Source organism: Ambystoma mexicanum, chromosome 4q (genome assembly GCF_040938575.1).
Source record: "Ambystoma mexicanum isolate Mex_15411 chromosome 4q, UKY_AmexF1_1, whole genome shotgun sequence".
Classification (NCBI taxonomy): Eukaryota; Metazoa; Chordata; class Amphibia; order Caudata; family Ambystomatidae; genus Ambystoma; species Ambystoma mexicanum.
Genome location: NC_090928.1, coordinates 236,354,243 through 236,370,249, shown reverse-complemented (window position 1 = coordinate 236,370,249; position 16,007 = coordinate 236,354,243). Strand labels below are relative to the sequence as shown.

At 45.0% G+C, this 16,007-nt stretch overlaps 1 protein-coding gene across 3 annotated transcripts in view; it reads right to left on the bottom strand.

Annotated features, from left to right (window-relative positions):
- Positions 1-16,007, bottom strand: part of ZC3H6 (zinc finger CCCH-type containing 6) — a 1,150,225-nt gene that overhangs the window by 940,385 nt on the left and 193,833 nt on the right. For all 3 annotated transcript variants that reach the window (XM_069607788.1, XM_069607786.1, XM_069607787.1), the window contains one exon: positions 5,880-6,078. In XM_069607788.1, the coding sequence (XP_069463889.1) occupies positions 5,880-6,078 (199 nt within the window). The remainder of the gene's footprint in view (positions 1-5,879; positions 6,079-16,007) is intronic.

The following is a 16,007-nucleotide window of genomic DNA, read 5'->3' as shown; positions in this document are numbered from 1 at the left end:
TTCTCCCCTTGGGTTGGTGGGACCAATCGACCCCAATGCGAACTCGACTGAACCCCCCCTCTCTCTCTGCTGGCTGTACTTCCATTGCTGATGCAGGAAGCGAATGCCAGGGGACAGGAACACCAGAATCGAGTTCATCGTTTTAAAGACGGACCCGAGCTCCAGGAAGTTCCTCAGGACTCCCTCGAAGCAGGGCTGATCAAGCCTAAGCCACCTCAACAGAGTGCAGAACTAAGGAAATGCCACAAGGTGTCCAAGAAGCGCGGTGGGGCTATTAGTAAGAAGCTGAAACAGCGAAGTGCCGCTGATCTGAATTGTGCCCATTGCTGCCGCCGACCTTCAAATCTTAGTGCAGGAGTCGCCAGACGTCCTCCCTCTTGTCCCCACGACTGAGGCCGAGGAAAAACAGGATCTGCAGGAACTACAACAGGAACAGAAGCCAGCTGGAACCATTTTTTCGGACCTAAAGTACTGTGAACTAAGGGGTACTTACCTCTTGTGTATGTAGCTTGCTTGCTCTCAGGTGAGGCTTGCATTTGCTGCCCTTTGCAGAGTTGCTTGCAGCTTTGCCCTTCACAAGCCTCCCAGCTTGTGGCCCAACAGTGATTTCTTTTTCAACAAAACTCTCTTTAACATTGTGCAAGACTTTTACCTACCTTCAAGAAGTGCCTCAGCTCCCCTAGACTTTGCTCAAGTCACATTAGCTGTCCTGGCTCCCTGAAAGACTCTCCGGCTTTGTGTTTAACTATCCCTCCAAAATGTCATTCATACCTTACTCGTATAGCTGGGAAAGGGTTCATCTACACTGCATTAGGGGGTTCAAAAGTGCTTACCTGTTTGGAAAACTTGTTAAACATTGTTCCTTCCCTAACCTTTTCCTTTTTGCCACAATTTCAGTATTACCATTTAAGTGTGAAAAGTGATATATTAATGTCCACCGTGTCCTAGCAATTTAAGTCACCTAATGCTGTAGGAATATCTGTGTGCCGTCCCAAAAGGGTATCTACTTACTTTATTGAACTGGAGGAGTGTATTTTGAAGTGTGTTTTATTGTTGCCAATTGCTTCCTTCAAAAGAAGGCTTATTTTAAAACTGACTGTTAAATTAATATTTTTTTTTTATCAAGAAACCTTGAGTATAAGTGTTATTTGAATACCTGTCAATGTGAAACTATGTTGCAACCCTAAAGCTCACATTGACCCCTCTTGAGAAAAGCCTGGCTGCTCAGTCACACTACTAAATAGTACAGGCCTATACCAAAGGTTGGGTTACCTATTGCCAAGAGGACAAGGCTGGTGTAGTCTCCCAAGGGCTTACTACATACAATCTTACATAACATTGCATTACTAATTGGGTTCAGTGTACTTACCTACAACTCACATCTTCCTCTTAAGATAAGCCTGACGGCTCTGCCACCCTACCAAGGTTCCAGCAGTAGTACAAACTGATACTAAGAGTTAGGGATCTAAAATCCACTGGGATAGCTTACTAAAGTCTTACCTTCAAGTGGGACTTTAGGAAAACTCCCCCAACACTGGAATTACAGCTGGTGGGATTTGTGTAGGCTGGATTACATGGACTCCTGGTTGCATTGTATTTCAAAGAGTCCATCCTGAAGGCTACTATACTGTTAAGTTCTAAACCATGTCTACAATGGAAAACTATAAGGCAGAAGATCTGATGGCTCTTACTGTTGAAAAACAGAAATAATTGAGTAAAGATAAATGTCTTAGTACTAAAAGAAAAAAAGCAGAGTTAATTCAAAGTTTGTTGGATTACTAAACATCTGTGAGTAGGCCTGTAACACTATCTCCCAGAATTGATCTGGAAAATGGTCAAAGTTCAACCCTTAGGCCTCAACTTCCAGAAAGTGAGGCAGTTGATGATATGGATGTTAGTGTGATTCTTGATCCACCTTCCATCCACTGACCTCACCCATACCTATGTCTAACATGTCAACTAAGCTGGTTCTAGAGATAGAAAATAGGAAAATGCATCTTGAATTTAGAAAACTGGAGATTCAGTCTGAAATGAGAGACAAATTATAAAGGAACTGCAACTCAGGGAAAAAGGAGATGCAGTAAATTGTCCCTTGATTCCACTTCTGTTTCAGAGTCCTCTTTGCCAAACCACTCCAGGAGCAGGAAGCCTCACCTCCCCAAGGATTTGGTGAGTGTGTATTATGCTAAAACTGATCTTCTTGATTGTCTGGGTACATTTGAGTTTACAAATAAAGTGCAAGATACACGTGAAAGTGAATTTGTTCCATGAGTAATCTCTCGCCTCACCCAGACTGGCTTTGATGGAGTTGAATGTTGATGATAGACAAGATTACCACTTCGTAAAAACTGCTCTCATAGCCAGTTTTGCGAAGGCCCCTTCCCAATACTTAAAAAGGTTTAGGGACCACAAGAAGAGAGATGGTAACTTGTGAACCACTTTGATGTGTGAAAGCCTGAAAAACTTAGATGGGTGGATTAAGGGTTACAAAGTGAGCTCTTATGAAGGCATGAGTTGTCTTCATGCTGGAAAGTATTTTTGATGCCTGTTCCCCAGAGTAGAGACGGCACCTTGCTGACTCTAAAGAACAGGACCCCCAAGAAGCTAGCAGTTGCTGCTGACTTCAGGGTGGCCAACAAGGCTACTCACAAGGATTCGGGAGCTAGCGACTGACCCTGAGTGAGTTGGAGGTGAAGAAGTGAAGAGCTCGAGTAGGGAGGTATTTACAGAGGGAAAGTTGAAGGTATTTTGGACCCAGGCCACAGAAAGCCCTGCAGATAATGCAAAGGGTCTTGAATTTAATCCTTGAAGTCACTGGGAGCCAGAGAAGAGATTTAAGGGCTGGAGTGATACAATCCCAGGGCTTGAGGCCAAGGACAAGTCTTGCAGTCCTGTTCTGGATGAGTTGCAGAGGGGAGAGTAGAAGCAGGCAGATTTAGAAAGAGGCTGTTGCAGTAGTCCAGCCTGGAGAAAACCAGAGCTCTAGTAACAGTAAGCTTATGGGGGAAGGAGAAGAAAGCAAGAATACCTCTGAGGAGGTGCAGTTGGTTGTTTGACTTCTTAGAGACGTCAGAGATGTGAGGAGAAAAGGAGAATGTGGAGTTGAAGATGATCCCGAGGTTCTTAGCTTCACAGGTGGGTGCAGGAAGAGGGCCAAGGGAGGCCGGCCAGAGAGTGACAGGGAAGGGGGGTGCGCAAGTGTGCTGATGAGGAGAATCTATGTCTTGCTGGAATTAAGGCAGATATCATTAGAGGCACACCACTCCTGGATAGCAGAAAAACAGTCAGATATGAGAAGAGGTGGTAGAAGGAAGCCCGAAAAACAATCTGAGTGTCATCCACATAGCACAGATATTTGGAGCAGAGAGCGGCAATGCGGTGGGCAAGGCATGACAGGTATTGGTTGAGCAGCCAGGGAGAGAGGTTAGACCCCTGGGGAACACCACAGGAAGAAAGTGATATAGAGAAAAGGACAGAGCCAAGTTGGACCTGGGATTAGAGAAGAAAGAGGTCAGCCAAGCAAGGGCCTGACCAGTGATACCCAGTTTACCACAGAGACAGTTCAGCAGGATGGCATGGTTGACCGTGTCAAAGGCAGAAGAGAGATCGAGTAGGATGAGGAAAGAAGGGATGTTAGAATCAAGGTTGGAGAGCAGTTATTCACAGATGTTCAGGAGAGCAGTTTCTGTGCTTCTAGCAGCTCTAAAGCCAGGCTGATGGTTATGGAGACAACCAACAGAGTCAGTGTGAAGGCTGCAGGCCCTGCACATTGTCCTCAGTGAAACCAATTTGTTCTTCAGCCTTGTTGATCCGAAGTACCTCCTTTGCTAGTTGTGCACGTATAGACGTAACATTTGCTGTAATGTCATTGAGTTTTTTTGCGAATCCCCTGGTCATAGTTTCCAACATCTCCTGCAGGTCAGTGGGCATCGTGGGATTAGGGGTGAAGCGCAGGATGGGGCTGTGGCATCGTTTCTGGTTCCCCTCTGGGGGCAACTCTGGCATATTTATCTATTGCCCCTGCTTTCTTTCGCCGCATTTTCCCCCTTCGTCATGACGAGAGCAGTTCAGAGCCCAAACGAGGTTAGGCAGAGCGGTTTTGCTGCAGTGTTCGGGATGGAGATCTTTGGGGACTGTGTCCAGATCCCGCCTCCTTCCCACAGGTGACTCACTGCGGTAGCCCAATCACCAATGGCGCTGCTGTCCCTCAGTATGCACACGGCCTGTCTCCCGAGGTAGCGGCTGTTCTCAAGCCGTGCTTCGGTCCCACAAACAGACCACCGGAGCGGCCCGGCTCGCTGATGGTTTCTCGTCCCTCCGTCACTTGACGTCTCAGCAATCCCTCCCAGCTGTAGCCAAGCCCCGGCCGGCATGACGCAGCCCACAGACGTGTGGAGGCCGAGCCAACTACAGAGCCAAACACTCTAGCTGATCAGCAGGCGAGTGCAGGTCGATCAGATAGGCGCCACAGATGGGAACAATCCAATTTCAGGAGGCCACCGAGCCTCACCAGCAACAACGCTGAGGCGGGCCCCTCAGCGGGAGGCGAGGTCCTCACTTCCACAGGCCAGGTAAGTGCCGATAGCGGCACTATCTCTGTGATCCACAGCAATAGCACTCAAGCTATAAATCAGATGTGGGGAACTTCCGATTTCGGTTGCTGCACATAGTTGGGAGTCTGCCATCAATATGTCCGTAATAGGAGCTTCGCCACACGGAGCTCAGAGACTACGCAGCCATCTTGGTCAACTGCTCAACAGCGCCCCTGTGAACTTCCATTCTTAAGGGAGGTTGGAGGTTTTGTGCAAAATCTAAATTCCTGTTGCTTCATAAAAACATTAACGGATGGTTTCGAAAGTGGTGACCATAGTTGCCTTAAAGCAAGGGGGAGGAGGGATACGTGGTAACACCATAAGCAGGGCCATCTCTGGTCCACACACTGCACGGGCTGGTAATGAATGTTTATGTACCTTAGGGAAAATCCCAATTACCAGCCTTACAGATAAGGGGTGTACAGATAAGGGGTGTATCAGCCATTTGTTCTCCCTAAAAATAGGCAAATACAAACCCCCCAAAAAAAAACATCTGCTCCCCCTGCTTTTCACCCACACATCTCGATGGATATGTTTGGACCAGTACAACACATAGTGCCATAGGAAAAACTATTATTGCTGCCTGATTTGGAGTAGTAAAAATAAATCTTTTAAAGTGCATGACTAAGTGCAAAGAAATATGTATTACAAACAGTTTGGTTTTAGAGTAAAAAACACATTTTGACTCTCCTATAAAATGAGTGGGAATGGGACTTACATTTTAACTCTCTAATAAATCATTCTACTCCCAAACAGGTAGTTAAATATTCCCAGTTCAAAATCTTATCTAGAGCACTGCCAACCGCTGCAGAGAACAAAGACAACTGTATTTGTTAATAGATTAATAAATTAATAGATTAACTGATCTTACATCAATGAATTATAGGGCAACACATTCTTATCACAATTAAAAATAAACCAGCAAACATAAGTCAGGCATGTAACCTAGAACAAAAGTGCAGGCTGTGGTCAAGCTTTTATTTTTCTGCTTCTCGACCCCGTGAAAATTAGCTTCCCATTGTCCCCAACTATTCTGAAATTGCACATATGCCTCCTATTCTCTGTTCAAAGCAGTCCTTGTCAGAAAAATATGTTGAGGATAAGAGTTAAAATCGGATTACAAATTGCGTTGTGTGTGTCTGGAAAAAACTGGGTCTATCAATCCCCAGCTCAATTGTCCAGCCCTGCTCATCTTGGCTCAAATGACACAATCATATGCCACCCTACAATTTTGGCAACCAACTAAAACTAACTAAATATTGTATTGCACATACAGAAGCACCATACCTTGTATTTATCCCGCCGCTTCCGCTTACTACTTTTTTTCTTTTCTTTTTTGTGGCTTCTTTTGTATTTCTTGTGCAATTTTTCAGCTTTCAGTTCTTCATCTTCTTTAACATCTTTAGCTTCTTTTATTTCAGGCTGTATTTGCTCTGCCTCAACCCCTGCATCTTCTATTTCTCCGTCTTCCAGCTCACCATCCTCCCTAGGGTAAAATAAACATTTAACATGCACATCTTAAAAGAAAGCCAGAGCAGTATATTTTTGTAAATGAACAAATAAGCAATGAGGTAGGTTTTCAAGATGTTCTTCAGTGGTTGACAAGCTAAAGCCCTCGAGATGTTTTAGCCTACAACTCCCATTATCATGGCCAATATACAGTCAATAGGTATAGGCCAAAACATCTGGAGGGCTGCAGCTTTCCCACCACAATGTAAAAGCCTTGGAAAGAAAAGTTACACTTTTAATTATAGCTTTCCAAACCAGCACTTTCATTATACTGAGAAAACACTGAATATATATATATATATATATATATACCTATGTGAAGAATCTCAGAATGCTTACAAATACTAGAAAGAAAACTCAACCTAGAAATATATATTCCTATCTGGCATTTTTGTTATTAGATGGAGGTATATCAATTTGACAGAATGCAGCAGAAACGATTGTAAAGGATTGAGCAGGCGCTCGGGTGGCAGTCATGTTAAGGTGAAAATCGACAGAAGAATGCAATCAAGTTAAGCAAAGAGGAGCACAAAAAAGGAAGACTGCCCAGGACGATTGTTTTTTCTTTTAAAAAGGTTTTTGAACTGCCACATATAGGAATCCACTGAGTGAATAAAAAAAAAAGATATAAAATTGACGCATGGATGCCTCAATCTATTTGTGCCCACAAATAACTAATATTTTTGCCCAACCCCAAAGCAGCAGTGAAGACCTTTACAACAACTAACAAGTCTGAAATCATCAACCTGGTAATAAAGGTAAAACACCTTACCACAATGATGAAAGAAAATATTGAGATATTAGCACCAGCCCTCATCAAGCTACGTAACGCCTCTGTATAGCCAGGGATAGTTCCAGAACCACTGAAACAGGCAACCATCATGTCCCCGTTCGCAAAAATTGAATGCAGACCCTACTGACCTCTCAAACCTGCAACCCACTTTCAATAGAACTTTCTTAACAAATATCCCAGGGTGATTGGCCACATCACAGCTGATTAATTACAATGAAGCAGCTTCCTTGTCCTAGATAAAGAAACCAGGTTTAGCCCTCAATGTAACTTTGAGTACACAGTGATAGACTAAGTAATGCAACTTCAAATTGCTGGACAACAAAAACAAGTCCTAGGCTGTTTGTTTGCACACAATATGGTACACCACGAGATCCTTCTCCAAAAACTGAAATGTTCTCTTGAAATGCAAAACAATATTGAAGTGGATTGAATCATTCCGACTAGATCGCTCATCTCAGATACACTTTGTAAAACCAGGCAACATCCCTGCCCTTTGCTGCCTCAGTCAAAAGTGGACTACCCCAAGGGTCCTCCCCCTCTCCATTGTTTAACAACGCATTCATGTACCCCTTTGCAACCGTGTTGGAGACCTACTCACTTACCAAATGTACACAGACGAAACAAAACGACTGGTTGAGATCCACAACAACCATCATCCACAACAGGATGGCATTGAACAAACTGTTACAATCGTGCAAAAAGAGAAATCATCAACAAAGCCAAAGCGCAGACAGCACATTTATTTAGTGGCCATCCAACTTGAGCACTCCACCCATACCAGTAGGGAATGCAAGAATCTGTATATCACATTCTAGTCAGAATTATCATTCACCCCTGAAATCAATGCCTTGTCCAAAATGGACCACTTCCAACTCCACATAAAGAAAAAAATCTTACCCTACATGCGAAAGAACTGCAAGGTAGAGATAATCAAATCCGTGGTTCCAAGTAAAGTGGACTACTACAAAAGCCTGTACCCTAAGCCCTTTCAAATACCAGACAAAAAGACACTCACTCATAGTAAGGACTACTGTACTCCCAACTCCATAGTCCTCTTTCCTCCTTACTTACGGGAGGTAGTCCCTATGAAGAGGAAGGGACCAGTGTATGGTACGAAGCAGCAGCTTATCAGCTAAAACCATGCTTATGGAGGCATGCATGTGTGGACACAACTGCATGGGTAACTCGCTCACATATGCTCCTTAGGTCCATCTGCCAGACCGCTTTATAGTGCTAGGTTAGGGGGATATTATTAAAACAGAGGGCTGTGTGGAAGAAAGGGGACTAAGAACTAGGAGTAACGTAGTCACTAGAGAAAGTAAATAAAAGTCACTGACCTGTAGGTATAGTTCTCCAGCACTGGAATCTTTCATAATTTCACATACTTGACTATTCTGAGGTGGGAATCCCACGGTTCGAAATAAACATATTCCCATAGCAATACATATGTCTACAACATTATTCAGTCACACATGATTTTTTTTTTAAGCCCATTAGAACTTTTTAACCAAACAGACACCAGCCTGGCTGCTGACCTAAATGCACCCCTATCACCTAAGGCCATTTGGCAAACAAAAACCTCTGGGAAGGCTAGGTGGGTCATATCTGAAAATACAAAAGAGAACAATGTTGGAGAACTATATCTAAAGGCAAGTATAGATTGACATGCTTATTGAATATATGAAGATTAAAAGCAGTAAGTACCTGAGAGTTAGGTCCAAAGGTTGGCATTACATGAAGAGACGCTTCAAACGTGCTTGGCCCAAAGCTGCATTTTATCCAGCAATCTTGTCCAAACAATAATGCTAGCAGAACACCTTTAAGGACTTCCATTAATGAAGTATTAGCCAGGAAAGCAGTCTCATCTATTTTACCTCTAGTGGAATGTTCAGGCCCTCTTCTTAGTGACTGCTTGTTTGCCAACGTTTTATTCAGTACATGTTAGGACAGTTTTTCTGAAGTACTAAGGGCTTAGTAAAACCATTCAACTGTAGCAGTACAAGACTCCACTCTTAGTATAAGGCTGTACCACCTGAGTTCATGGTAGCGTAGACAGAGCAGCCAGACTTATTTTAGGAGGTAGTGAGGGCTGTAGAATCAGTACAAATGACATTGTAATACAAATAGTCCAAAGAAACACTGAAATACTATGTATTGTAAAAATAAATGATTTATTTAAATACAGGTAGGCCCAGAAAAATCTCGGGGTAAATAAGTACTATCACACAATATATGTAATTACAATTATAAAAACACTATTAAGGTACACAGACCAAAGTATAAACCTTATTTGGAACACCGAACAGTAGTTCTAGGGAAGTCGAAACCTTTTCATACACATTCAGTATAGGTCACACCTATTCTTGGGGAGTAAAAACCAATGGTTACTTTCAAATTACATTCAGTAATTCAAGGGCAGTAGACCCTACCAGTTGTACATTGACTCTCGGTAATAAATCACATAATCAGTCAACTGGACAGTATACGTTTTGTGAATAGTGGAACACTTATTCTAGGCACAGTAAAAACCTATAACTACTTTTGTGATAGCACACAGTTATACTAGGTGAGTAAAAACCTAAATACTTTTTCAAGGACATATCAGCAACTTCAGGCAGGTATAAACCCAAGACTCGTTTTGTGTCTGTCTAAATAGAGGAGGAAAGCAAACCCCAATATCACACTTTACTGAATGACTCAGTTATTCTAGGTAGCTAAGACCGAAGGCAGACCTCTTCTGGACAGGCTAACAGCAAGTCAGGGGAAGCAAGACCCAGCTGGGGAACAATCATACAATTATCCTAACAGGAATAATCTGGTGAAACCAACACATTACTTTTGGGAAGAGGCACAACCTAATCACAGGTGAGTAATATACCTTCACATCTACTTTCTGTTAGAATAGCAAAACTATTTCTAAGGAAAGAAAGATGTTAAACATACTTAGTAAGCACTTTTGTAACTGTTCACTCTCAGAGTTAGTTAACTAACTCTTTTTCAAGTAAGTCACTTTTAAACACTTATTCTCTTTTCAAGGCAGAAGGCCCAATCCCTTTAAAGTATTTCCTTTATTCTTGGAGCATGAGTGTTCTCAGTGGCAGAAGGGGGGTAACTAGTATCTAGTGACCAACAGACAGTGTCAGAATAGGTTCTTAAGTAGCAAACGTCAGAGTTCCTTAGGAAGACTGGGCAAACAGGTGAGTATTTTACTTCTAGAGTTAGAAGAGGGTCCATGGGCTTCACAGAAGACACCCTAGCAGGATTCTAGCAGTGGGACTGGGTGCCCTGGATGAGAGGCCTCCCCATCACAGAAGACACCACACTTTTCGCAGGAATCACAAGAGACTTAAGGTAAGTACACACCTAAGCGAACACAGTACCTTTGCATTGAAGAAGATTTTGCAGAAGGAGAACTTCAGGATCTGCAGCCAAATACCTGGTCAGTGGATTCCTTGTCGTGGTGACTGAAAACAAGACCTCAGAAGGAACTTTGCAGCAGGGATCAACGGAGAAGGCTCTAGGCAAGGTTTTCTTTGTGGCTGAATGCGGCTCTGTGGATTTGGTGCCTTTTAAAGGAGCACAGAAGACGACAGAAAATTGCGGTTGAATTCTCGTCGTTACAAAGGTCCAGGACTCTGTTGAGGGGTTTTTTCGGACTCGATTCGGGTCTCTGGAGATAGACCAGGATGCCCACGGAGTTTCAGCGGGATTCGGAAGACCGTGCACCGCACAATGGCTCGAGGTCCCAGGGTATTGGGCAGGGGTGTTGCTAGGTCTAGAAAGGATCAGGGGCTAAGCTAATGTCGGGACTGGTGGGACTCAGGGCTAGCTAGCATTTTCTTTGTAGCCCCTGAGCTTCTATCCAGGGCTACAACCAAGAGACCCGGGGCTAAAGCCCCCTCAGCCCCCCCCCTAACAACGCCTCTGGTATTGGGGTATTGCAGCCCTGCAGGGTCGCAGCAATACGTGGGATGGCTCAAAATGCAGGTCTCCTTGAGTCCAGTGGGTCTCACCAGGTTTTGGGTCAGGGTTGTCATTTTCGGAGTACCCAGGTCGATTGGAAGGAAGGGCTACAGCAGCCTCCAGTTACACAGCAGGCTTTCCGGTTGCTGAAAATCATCTCAGCCGCTTTTCCTTCATCATCCACTTCGTTTTCGGTTCCAGTGGTCGACTTGTCTTCAGCTTCCAGATTCACACTATTTAACAGGAACTACAACACACTTCTGCATTCTCTCCCAGCATTTTACCACAAGGGTCGGTCTGGTAGTCCAATCAGGACAACCAGCCCCCACTGGGATTTGTCCAAATTCAGGCAAGGAGGAAGACAAAGGGCTGTCGAGTTTTGTACTCCTCCCTTGCTTCCTGCCTTCACAGACAGACTGGAGCCCCGGCAAAGATAAACATCACACAAAGGAATTTCCCACCCTGGACGTCAGGGGAAGGAACAAGAAAGAATAAGAAAACACTAAAATGGTGAAAAAAGAAGACAGGGACCATTTTGGTAAAATTAGCACCATTGGGTGCCTTTACTGCAGCTGTGAACGCAGCCTGCGGTAAAGGTGTAATACATTAATACAAGGTATCACTGCCACCAGCCATTGAAGGTAAGCTTGTCCCTATAACAGAATTGTTACAGTTCTAGTGTGAAAGGTGATACATTGTATCTCCCCAGCACTCGACATTAGGTGGGGTGTGCTGGTTTCACCTAACAAAATGTAAAAGGGATCCAAAGATCCTTTCTACCCCAGGGAACTGTAGTTCTCTCAAGGTTAGGCAGAGAAAGTTTAAAAGGGGAGCCCCTAGGGCAATCCAGCAACAACAGGGACTTATTGCCAAAAAATTGTTAAAGAGTATAACTTTAAAAAGACACTATGGAGATTATGAAAACTGGCACTCATAAAAACAGTAAAAGATTCTGTGGGTGTGGAAAAAGGTTCCCACTCAGAGAGGTATACAGAATAATATCCCACTAGTAAAGCAAAAAAGTTCTGGGGTTGACCCAGGTCAGGAAGATTTACCATTTCTATGAAATTCTTACCTAACAGTGCACTATCCATCCAACTAAAGCTGTCTTTCCCTTTGACCCTTGTTAGGTGTGCCATAGGCTATAAACAGTTGCAGCGGTGTCCTAAAATCCTTTGCTTTATCAATGCAATATCTAAGAAAACATTTTGCATCCAAGGCAAACAGACCTCTCTGCTTGGAAGCGAGCATGTTTGAAGGAAAAGGGCAAACATTTCCCGATTCTGATGAAAATGTGAGATTATTTTAGGGAGAAACCATGGATGCTTATTGCAGTGACTAACAAAATGAAATTTAATTACAGTTTGGATGAGACAGTCTGAATTTTACTCACTCTGAGCACCAATGTTATGGCGACCAGAAACGCTTTTTGACACGTTGCAACCTTCAGATCAGCAAAATCGTTGGGCTCAAAAGAAGAAATTAGTCTAGAGAAAACTTTACCAATCACTGGACTGGCTGAAGACCTAGAGAAAATATTGATGAGACGGCCTGGTCAAAAGGTCTAGCATGAACACTAAACCAAGGTCTGGCAGAAGACCTAGAGGAAAAACCTGCAGAAAAATCCATTCTGAATCCTCAAAGCAGGGTCTGGTAAAAACCTGAAGGAAACCCAAACCCACAAATCTGGAGCAGGACCTTGTTTAAATCCACAAGCCCAGGTATGTAGGAATAACTAATGGCCACTTAGCAAACCAAGGTCTAGGGATAAATATTGCACTGGATGTCTAGTGCATACTTGAAGTTCAACCCCTCCAAGACCGAATTTCTACTCTTCGCCAACACCCAGACATAGAGACTGGGCCATCAACCATGAACTCGGAGGACTTCATACCCAAGCTCACCTCCTCCACATCGACAAGCACCTCTCCTTCAAAACACACATCGCTAAGAAAAATCAGCCAGTTTGGTATAAGCTCACCCTCCTGCAGAAAGTCAAGCCCTTCCTCCCTCCAGACAGCTTTAGATCCACTGTTCAAGCACTGGTCTTATACCACCTGGATGGGGGTAATTCACTTCTTGAAGGCCTTGCGTCGTCCTCCCATGTGCCCCTGAGAAGTCTCCTACACACAGCTGCAGGCCTCATCAAGGGTCTACACAAATGTGACCACATCGCCCCAGTCCTCATCTACCTTCACTGACTCCCACTGCTTGCACGAATCACCTTCAAGTTTTGCTGAATCATCTATAAAGGCAGTCGAACGCAAGTCACCCAGCTACCTCGCAGAGAAACTCAGCATCTCCGATGGACAGCGCACCACCAGAAGCCAGAACACATGCAGACTTGAAATCCTGTGCGGCAATAGGGAAAGGACCAGAAGAACAAGTTACTTACCCCGGGTAATGTTCTTTCAACTAGATGTTTCTCCAACCTATTCCTCATCTTTGACATGAAGTGTATAGCTTCGGCTGCTTTGGAATTTTTTTTGGCAGAGGGCGTCCTGCGGCGATGACATCGAGTCTATGTCCCGCGAAGGCCTCCGTCGAGGGTGAAGTCATCGGATGTTAGAAGTGGCATGCATGGCGCCTGTTGCCTCATTCTGTTTTTCCCTCCTCGTGTTTCAGATATGCCCATACAGCAGGCCTGAACGTACTTAGCCTTGTGGGAACGAAAGCTGTAACAGCATGGGAAACAGCCTGGGAATTCTACAGAGGGGTAGGTTGGGAGGGCGATAAGGAATACGTTGGAGGAACATCCAGTCGAAAGAACGTTACCCGGGGTAAGTTACTTGGTCTTCGAATGGATTGGGTCCTCCAATATATTCCTAATCTTTGACAGACTCCCAAAGCAGTATCCACGAGTGGTGTAGGGTGAAGAATCTAGACATTTGTTTTTGAATGACAAAGTAAAGTACTGCCTTACCAAAAGCAACATCCTGAGCATGGGAAGTATCCAGGGAATGTTTAGTAAACGTGCGTATTGACGACCATGTTGCATCATCACAGATGTTTTTAATAGGGACACCCCTTTGCAGGGCTGTTGAAGTGCCCATGCCTCAGGTGGAATGATTACGCAAGCTCTCAGGAGGGTCCTTGCCAGCCAACCTATAGCATTCAGAAATAGTGAGGATGATCCACCTAGACAAGGTCTGTTTAGTGTTCTCCTCTCCGGTCAGGTGAACAGCCGCTAGGGAGATTCCTTCTTGAATAGCCCAGTACCAGAGCTGCATTGCCTCTCTGCACAGTGGTAGTGACGTTTTGCACCCTCTCTTGTTGACGTAATGCATGGCCACCGTGTTGTCCGTCATTATCAGGACATTTTTCCCCCGTACAAATGGCAGAAAATCCTTCAGTGATAGCCTGATTGCTCTCAGCTCCAAAAGATTGATATGTAGTTTGGACTTGATGGAGACCAGCGACCGCTGACAGATCGTTGGCGTGAGCTCCCCACCCTGTGAGCCGTCCGTCACTACAGTTATCTCCGGCCATGGTTGCCAAAAGTGTACTCCCTTCTTAAGATTTTCCTCGCAGGCCCACCACAGAAGACCCTGTGAGACTCTGACCGGAATCCGAAGGTGATTCAACATCCTCCCTGAGAATTGGGTCTATTGTGTTCTGAGAGCCCATTGAAGGGATCTCATTCTCAGGCGGGCCTCTGTCACCAGAAAAATGCAGGATGCCATGAGGCCGAGCAACCCCAAGAATTCGAAGGCCGGAAGACTGGGCACTCTTGAATTTGGTGACCATCTGGAGAATGTCTTGAGCCCTCACCCTGGGTGGCTAGCACTTTCCCAGGGATGTGTCTAATACAGCCCGATGTACTGGAGCTTTTGGGAAGGTGTCACATGGGTCATCTTGAAATTGAGGGAGAAGCCCAGTCTGTGAAGGGTGTGGTAGGTAACGTTGAGATGATCCACGGCTTGTTCGGGAGAACGCGCCCTGATCAGCCTATCGTCCAGACAGGGTTAGACTTGAATCCCCCCTCTCCTGAGATGCTCTGCCACCACCACCATCAGTTTGGTGAATACCGTTGGGGCGGAGGTCAACCCGAACGGCCGGACTCGAAAGTGATAATGCGAGCTGCCAACGGGAACCTTAGGTATTTCCTGTGCTTCAGATGGATTGGCACATGAAAATAAACATCCTGAAGGTCCAATGACACCAACCAATCCTGAAGTTGGAGGGCCTGAAGGATCTGAGAAACAGTGAATCTGAGAAACAGTGACCATCTTGAATTTGTCCTTCCTGAGGAACTTGTTCAAGTATCTCAAGTCCAAGATGGGTCTCAGTCCCCCATCCTTTTTGGGACTAAAAAAATATGGGGAATACCAACCCTTGTTCCACTCTGCTACAGGTTCTATAGCGCCTTTCTTTAGCAGGGTCATTATTTCCTGCACCAGAAGCAGATCCGGAATCCTCAAAGAGTGACTCCCCGGTGGATTGTTCCGAGGCTTCTGTATAAAAGGAAGGCAGTAAGCGTGGGCTATTGTTTCCAGAGCCCAAGCATCTGAAATAATGTCTCGGCACTCATCTATATACTGAGACAGTCTGGCCCCCACTGGTGAGCTGTGACACAAGGCCTCAGAGCGGTTTTGAAGCAGATGCAGAGGCCGATGGTTAAGAGGCTGCTGGCTTGGCACCTTGGCCTTGTCCACCACCATGAGGAAACTTACGTTGGCCTCTTTGACTGTCCATCCCTCTCGCCCCCCAAATGAGGGGTAGTTGCGAAACATGTACCCCTCCAATGCTGTCCGCAAGGAAAAAAAGGCTGAGGTTGCCAAACAGCTGCGCCTAAAGACTTGGCGGCTGCTTTAGAGGTCTGCAACTTCTCAAGTTTCTCATCAGCCTTGCTGCCAAAAAGACGAGGCCCGTCAGATGGCATGTTCAGAACCCTAGCCTGCACATCAGGTGCAAACCCCGACTTCTGCAGCCACGCAAACCTGCGTATCACAGTGCTCTTAGCCATGGACCTGCTTACGCTATCTGCATAATCCAACCCAGACTGAAGGGACTCGCAGATGGCTTCCTTGCCGTCCTTAATAGCCAGGAAGCCGTCCCTTTCTTACCCTTTGGGAATATGCTTTGCCGCCATAGATATGCACTCCCACAGAGTGTACAAAAATTTTGCCAAGGAACAAATGAGTTGGCCG